We start from the raw sequence: 8,550 nt of genomic DNA on the forward strand, positions 1-8,550 counted from the left end.
GATATTTCCATATCCAGTTCCCATATTGCAACCTGTGGTTTCTATTTAAGAACTGGATATGGAAATATCGGTAGTAGATATCGTGTGTGTGGACGGCGCCAATGGCAAGAGAGGCATTAAATTAATTGCCAACACTAAATGAAAGATAGATTGCAAAGATTTCAATTTATTTATTGATACCGAAAATTAGTTCGTAGGGATGGCAGCACTAAAGGAATGAAATTTGATCTGGAAAAAAATGACATGGTAGTTGCAATAGTCCTTGTTCTGGGAAAAATAATTAAAAAAAGATATGATCCCATCTTAATCCTTTAATTAATTCCTTTGCTAAGTTTGGGCGTGTGGGAAAATACAGCGTTTGAAGATTGGTATAACTAGTACTAAATTTAGACAAAGGATGTCACTAAAAAAAAAGCGAGGCGTAGCCAAGTCCATCTGGTAGCTGTCAGAGGTAAATACAGGCACGATGGAGTGCAGGCTTTGTCTTGGATCAGTTCCGGCGGAGTCTTCCGTCTCCATCTTCGGCGATCGTCATCCAGAGCGTCTAGAGCAATGCATTCAGACCTGCTGTCAAATTCAGGTCGGTTGCTGGTTATAGGTTACAATTATTGTGGACCCAATTGGTTAACTCTTCCCACCGCTCAATCCTACTTTTTTTCATCTGCAGGTTCAGAGAGACGACGGGTTGCCGGACACGGTGTGTCTTTCGTGTAAGACCAATCTGGAATTGTTAATCAGCTTTCGGAAGGCTTGTTTGCGAAGCAACGAAACGTCTCGACTGAGGTTAGATGATTGCTTGAAGATCAAGACTGAAGAAGTTTTATTGGAAGATGTAATATGGGACGATGAGCCTTCACAATCGACAATTCACCGAAAGAATAGTGAAATTTGCTCAAAGCCATTTCCCAGATCACATCCTGGAGAAAAGCTGTTCCGATGTGACATTTGTTTAAAATCATTTATTCGAAAAGATTCACTTGTGATACATTTAAGATCTCACACGGGGGAAAAGCCTTACCGGTGTGAAATTTGTTTAAAATCCTTTAATCGAAAAAATACACTTGTGATACATTCAAGATGTCACACGGGGGAAAAGCCTTACAAGTGTGAAATTTGTTTAAAATCATTTGCACGTAAATCTGACCTCGAGGCACATAAAAAATTGCATACTGGGATAAAACCACACAAATGTGGCATTTGTTTAAAATCATTTGCTCATAAAAATAGACTTGTGTTACATTTAAGATCTCACACGGGCGAAAAGCCTTACAAGTGTGAAATTTGTTCAAAATCATTTATTCAAAGATCTAACCTCGTGTCACATGAAAAATTGCATACTGGGATAAAACCACACAAATGTGACATTTGTTCAAAATCATTTATTCATAAACATGAGCTTGTGTCACATTTAAGATATCACACGGGGGAAAAGCCTTACGAATGTGAAATTTGTTTAAAATCATTTTCTCGCAAATGTGACCTTGGGGCACATAAAAAAATCCACACTGGGATAAAAGCACACACATGTGACGTTTGTTCAAAATCATTTATTCTTAAATATGACCTTATGTTACATATAAGATGTCACACGGGGGAAAAGCCTTTCGAGTGTGAAATTTGTTTAAAATCATTTTCTCGTAAATGTGACCTCGGGGCACATAAAAAAACGCATACTGGGATAAAAGCACACAAATGTGAAATTTGTTTAAAATCTTTCAGTCGAAAATCCAGCCTCGAGTCACATAAAATAATGCATACTGGGATAAAACCACACAAATGTGAAATTTGTTTAAAATCGTTTTCTCGTAAATCTGACCTCGGGGAACATAAAAAAATGCATACTGGGATAAAGCCACACAAATGCGACATGTGTTCAAAATCGTTCATCTACAAATATATCCTCGTTCGTCATAAAAAAACTCATAAAGTGGAATAATAACAACAGGCTTATTATATAAACACTGTTAATAATTTAAAATTTTGTCTGCATGCGTGCAATGATGAATGAATAGAACCACACAAATGTGACATTTGTTTAATATCATTTATTCATAAACATGACCTTGTGTTACATTTAAGATGTCACACAGGGGAAAATCCTTACAAAGTGTGAAATTTTATAATTTTTATTTATTGAATAAAATTGAAATAATTTTGGTAAACATACTTATGTATGTACATAAAATGTTAAATCTTGAACAGGTTCTTTATATTGAGTCCTTATTGTGATTTGTCAATAAAATTAAATATTTAAAAAAAATATATTCTTTTTATCATTTCCCAGGTATCAAATCTGGGTGTCAAAAATCTTTGTTTTGAGAAAACCGATTTTTTTCGAAAATCAAGAAGTTTGAAGATCTATTTTGTGACCTAAATCATTATTTTTTAAACCAGTGGTTCTTAACTGGGGTGCGCGCACCCCATGGGGTTTTGAAGATCTATTTTGTGACCATTATTCATTAAACTAACCACTACATGAAATTTGTTCATTATTTGTGTATTCGATTAACAAGTATTTTTTGTATTAAAATTATCAATTTGTTAAAATAATTGAAATAAAATCCGATAGATAATTTGGGAGAAAAAGAGTTTCGATGGCTTGGGTAAAGCATTATCAAGGGCAAGCTTTCATACCGCAGATTTATTTATTATTACATACCTCCTTTACGTTTCACTTACGATTACGATTCAGGAAAAAGTTTGCCTCTTATCCGATCGTTTTCATACTTTGCCACATTGCTCATTTTGGTCATCAATATAAGTAAATGGATCCTCCGCAATTACAATGGTGCAAAAATATCGTGTAAATCGCGTTTATAATCTGCCCGCCGGTTGTTTATTAGTTTTAAACATAGATGGCGGTAATAAAATAAAATTATTGCTTTATTCAAAATAATAATTTTATATACAAATTATAGAAGAGGTATGTTTTTAAAAAACTTTGTTTTATAACATTTTTATATAATTTTTTTTACACATATAAATACCAGGAAGGCCTAAGAGGTAAGCCCTAATGCGCCTTGCTGGCCAATTACAAACAATGCAGCATTTTTATTATGGTGCGTATGCACCAGGCCAACGAATGGCACCATAGGCCAACTTTTGAAACCAGTAGCGTACAAAATATCGAAATAAAAATTAAATTAAATATCAAAATTAAGCTAAAGAGCGAGATTGAGCTAAAATTAGATCATCGTTGATGTTCTGAATTACAACAATGTTTTGAATTACGACGATTTACAACCAGAGAAATATTATAATTTCTCTGCTTACGAGCGAAAAAAAATATTGTTATTATTTCTTAAAAGTCGTCACGATATCCACTGTCCTATGAGAAATCAATTATACGCCATCACACTTTAGCCTATATACGGTTGTATGAGTTGATTTGAGATTGTATTTGTATATTCATGAATTTGCTCCCATTCGATCAAAATCCACCCTCTTGTAAAAATCAGCTTAGAGGTAAAATTTATCGGATGATGTGTGATTTTTATTTTGTTTTTCTTTGTGATTGCCGACCGACTGAAAATATATGAAAATCTATTAATTTTATTTCGACGAAAGAAAAAAAAACCGACAACTCTAGTTGTATATATTTTTACATAGATATATACCAGGAAGGCTTGACAGGAAGACCCCAATGCGCCTTCATGGACAATTAATTAACAATGCAGCATTTTATTATTACATAAATCACTGTATTTCCAGAAGCTGAAGAACACGAAATAACAATTAATTAATTAAATAATTAATCCATTGAGACATCTATGGATTTAGATTTTGTACATATATTTTACAAATTATACATACAATAATTACAGAAGATTTGCGACAAGAGGAAAGATGATTTTTTTTTTAAGGAACTGTTTCAACAATGATCAAATAAAATTGGCAAACTCTGATCGATTTAGAGTCACAAATACCCCCAAATCTAACCAGCAGTATGGCGGATCGAACCCACTGATCATTTGGTGCTAAACATACATGCTACCATTAGGCCATACTGCTGGATATATGAAAATAAATGGATGGGGGAAGTTGTGGTGAGCAACTAGTCCTCGATTAGGAGGACATATGCTTGGAAGTACATATATCAAGATTTATCTAAAGCGAGCGCTGGTTAAGCGTGGACCTCCTGAATCGTTTAATAAAAGCTGTGAAGCGACCTTAGCCTTTCATCTGGATCCTGAACTCATTCTTACGCAGCAATACTGAACATTTTGTTAATAAAATACTGGTCATTTAATTTCTAATTGTTCGCGGGTCACATTGAGCAAAAATGTTGAAAAATAATGTTATTAAGACAGAGCCAGATTTAGATGAAGAAAAAAAGGAGGTACTGAACCTCACCAGTTTCATATGCGCATTCACTGAACCCTTCTTAATTGGAAAAATAAAATATGATTTTTTTCAAATTCAAAACATAGGTATATATTTTACTGATGCACAAAATGAACCGTGCATCAACATCACTGTGTTCAAAGAATAAAACCATTAACATGATTTTCGCACAAAAACAAAAACATAATAATGAATATTTACTGCAAATCAGTTTGACTTCTGCTGTTGCCTTTCAGAGACCAGTTCAGAAACCTTGGCAAGTGCCGCTCTCATGCCACTTTCGCAACAAAGTTTGTTCCTTTTCTTCGTTTTTATGACCAGTTTTTTCGTGCCCAATTTTCGGGTGTGACCAGTTTTAGTGTGACGGGTGATCACGTGTGACCGATCTAGAGCGACCAGTTGTCCTGTGACTGGTTCACATATGACTAATAGTCCGTTTACCGTTTACCAGATGGTTTGGTGATGATTGGTCACAAAGCGCTCCCCCAAAATTCACTAAAATCTCTATAACGGAACATCTGGCAACCGAAAAGTCCATCATACTAACGATAACTATCATACTAACGAAAACTCGAGTGCCGAATATTCCGCATTCACGGCTTTCATAGTAAAAATTGTCTTTGTGACCATCGCAATGTGACTAATAAACCAATTACCTTACCAGACAGTGAGGTATTGGTAGGGTTGCCATACGCCATGACAGCGAGTTGTCGATGAACGAAAAACATAGGCTTGTGTACACGAATAGTCAGCTCCAATATCCGCTCTCCACTCTTTTACGGTGCTTCTCCTATCCACGTAGCGATGGAATGCAGGCTTTGTCTCTACTCTGCCCCACCAGAGGCTTTCGTCTCCATCCATGACAACCCTCATCCACAGCGTTTGTCGCAACGCATTTGGACCTGCTGTCAACTGCGGGTCAGTTACACTTGTATCCTTGCTATTACTAATTCGTTAGTTCTCGTTATCTTCATTTCATTTCTCATCTGCAGGTCAGGAAAGATGACTGTTTGCCAGATACGATATGCCTATCGTGTGTCAACAATCTGGAGTTGCTCGACAGCTTTCGAAACCATTGTCTTCGTAGTGACAAAGCGTCGAGGATGAAATCAGACGAGTCTTTGGATGTTAAGTCAGAGGAAGTTTTGTTGGAAGATTTAATATGGGATGCTGAGTCGGTTGCTAATTTTCCACCAAACATTTCTAGTTCACCAGACAATGGCGAAGTAAGTAAATGGGATTCAAGTACCTCAGAACGATTCTAAGTAAAACATTCAATTAATCAAAAATATAAATTCATATGTAAAATTACATCTAATCACGCTATTAATATGTTTCATATATTAAATTGTATAACGATTGTTTTATGTTTTAGATACGTAGAGGAAAAATGATTTTGAACGATAATATGTTAGAAATAATAGATACCAATAGTCACATTGTATCGGAAGAATTACCATTACGAAAAGGTTTAGATAAGATGTGCTCTACACATTCTGAATTGGACCATAAAATTAATTGCGAACACAAATCGTCTACTCATAAACACAATCTTGTGATACAGAAAATATCTGATTCTCGAAAAAAGCTGCATGACTGTGACATTTGTACAAAATCATTTACCACGAAACAAAATCTCGGCGCACATAAGAATATTCATACTGGGATAAAGCCGCACAAATGTGACATTTGTTTGAAATCATTCGCTCGAAAATTGCAACTCGTGGGACATTTGAGTCACCACTCTGGCGAAAAGCCGGTCAAATGTCATATTTGTCCAAAAACATTCACTCAAAAATCTTCACTTGTAACGCATTTGAAGTCTCACACTGGAGACAGGACACACAAGTGTCACATTTGTTTAAAGTCATTTACTGTAAAAAGTTACCTCACAAGACATTTGAGTCTCCACTCTGGGGAAAAACCATTCAAATGTGATATTTGTTTAAAATCATTCACTCGAAAATCATCACTTACAATGCATTTGAACTGTCATACTGGAGACAAGCCACATAAATGTGATATTTGTCTAAAATCGTTCACTCAAAAATCTTCACTTTCAATGCATATGCACTCTCACACTGAAGACAAGCCACACAAATGTAAAACTTGCCTAAAATCATTCGCTCTAAAAAGTTACTTTCTGAAACATTTGACTTTCCACTCTGGAGAGAAACCGTTCAAATGCGACATTTGTTTTAAATCATATACTCTAAAAAGTGACCTTATGAGACACTCGAGTTTCCACTCTGGGGAAAAACCGTTCAAATGTGATATATGTTCAAAATCATTCATTGCAAAATATGACCTAGGTGTTCACATGAGTATTCACACTGGTGTAAAGCCACACAAATGTGAAGTTTGTTTTAAATCATTTACTGTAAAAAGTTACCTTGTGAGACATATGAGTCGCCACTCTGGAGAAAAACTGTTCAAATGTGATATTTGTTTAAAATCATTCATTAGTAAACATGATCTCGGTTCACACATAAGTATTCACACTGGCCTTAAGCCATTCGAATGTAACATTTGTCTAAAATCATTCACTAAAAAATCTTCACTTGCAACGCATTTGACCTCTCACACTGGAGACAAGCCACACAATTGTAACATTTGCTTCAAATCATTTACTCTAAAAAGTAGCCTTGCGAGACATGTGAGTCTCCACTCCGGTGAAAAACCGTTCAAATGCGTCATCTGCCTAAAATCATTTACACAAAAATCTTCACTTGCAACGCATTTGAAATCTCACACTGGAGACAAGCCACACAAATGTAACATTTGCTTTAAGTCGTTCGCTCGAAAAAATAACCTAATGAGTCATTTGAGTCTCCACTCTGGGGGAAAACCGTTCGAATGTGACATTTGTTCGAAATCATTTGCTGCGAAAAGTTACCTTGTGAAACATTTGAGTCACCACTCCGGAGAAAAAGCGTTCAAATGTGATATTTGTTTAAAATCGTTCAATACAAAATTATACCTCGATGTACACATGAAAATTCATACCGGGGTAAAGCCACACAGTTGTGTCATTTGTTTAATTTCATTTTCTAACAAATCTAACCTTATGCGACATATGAGAAGTCACTCTGAAAAAAACCGTTCAAATGAAATATTTGTCTAAAATCATTCATTGCAAAATATTATATTTTATTATTATATATAATATATATTAGGATTTCTGTATTCCCGGACTTTTTCAATTCCCGGGACACGGGGCGGAGCCCAGGATCGTTCCCGGGATACATGTAAAAAAACTTTTTATTCAATTTATTATATTTTTTATTAATAAAAAAATATTTATTTATTTACAAACTATAAAAAAAGTAAACAATACATAATGTACAGTCCCTGTCCAAGAAATTACGGACACCCGTTTTAAACTTTTGCGCGCAATAGAAACAACTACTCACTGCAGCCCCTTTAGGGTTCATTTTTTTGTATGCGCCTCTTTATTACCTACCCTATTCACACAAAAAAGATTTTGTGTAGGACTGTTATTCAAAAGAATGTGAAACAAAATTGAAATGTGGAACAACCATTGATGTATAGTACACTAGATGGGCCCAGACGTGTTATTTTGGTTGGAGATCTTGTCTTCACTAACTGAGGGGTGCGGGGGGTCTAACTACCGGGGAAGTTGGGCTTTTTTCCCTACGACGCAGCGGTACCTACCTACCTACTAAGAGAAACTGTGCATGCGCCAAAAGGGAGACAAGTATAACACGTGAGGGCGAATCTAGTGTATTATACATCAATGGGAACAACAGTTTGCTCCTGAAATTCGATCAGTGAAGATGTGCGTTTCTGTAAAAAATTTTAATTATCTCTTCAACAACACTGATTTTTTCTTTTGCAAATTTTGCATTTTGAATTTTTATTGTAAGTGCAAGTATTAATTATTTTATTGTTTTGTTGTATTTTATTATATGTATTTATTTTGTAAATAAACCGTGTTACAACAAAAATACATATTAGTTTTTAATATACTAGTAAATGCAGAATTTGTGATTTTTGCAAGGTGTCCGTAATTTCTTGGACAGGGACTGTATCTATTAATTTGAAAAAATGTTATTATAAAAGTAACCTTATTTAACACATTCAGCCCGGCGCATGATTTCATACATTTGCCCATGTGGCGGCACTATTACGCGTGACGGCATTAAATCACTTTATATAATGAGTTGTCCCTAAATCTTTAGAATT

At 35.1% G+C, this 8,550-nt stretch overlaps 2 protein-coding genes across 2 annotated transcripts; both read left to right on the forward strand.

Moving 5' to 3' along the window:
- The first annotated feature begins 369 nt into the window (after positions 1-369).
- On the forward strand, positions 370-3,129 carry LOC143913537 (uncharacterized). The gene is made up of 2 exons (XM_077433395.1): positions 370-580; positions 668-3,129. The coding sequence occupies exons 1-2, from the start codon at positions 467-469 to the stop codon at positions 1,934-1,936; spliced, it is 1,383 nt and encodes a 460-aa protein (XP_077289521.1). The 5' UTR covers positions 370-466; the 3' UTR covers positions 1,937-3,129.
- A 1,347-nt stretch (positions 3,130-4,476) lies between these two features.
- On the forward strand, positions 4,477-7,468 carry LOC143913826 (uncharacterized). The gene is made up of 3 exons (XM_077433842.1): positions 4,477-5,262; positions 5,337-5,570; positions 5,720-7,468. The coding sequence occupies exons 1-3, from the start codon at positions 5,149-5,151 to the stop codon at positions 7,466-7,468; spliced, it is 2,097 nt and encodes a 698-aa protein (XP_077289968.1). The 5' UTR covers positions 4,477-5,148.
- The last annotated feature ends 1,082 nt before the right edge of the window (positions 7,469-8,550 follow it).

This window comes from Arctopsyche grandis, chromosome 6 (genome assembly GCF_051622035.1).
Source record: "Arctopsyche grandis isolate Sample6627 chromosome 6, ASM5162203v2, whole genome shotgun sequence".
NCBI classification, from domain to species: domain Eukaryota; kingdom Metazoa; phylum Arthropoda; class Insecta; order Trichoptera; family Hydropsychidae; genus Arctopsyche; species Arctopsyche grandis.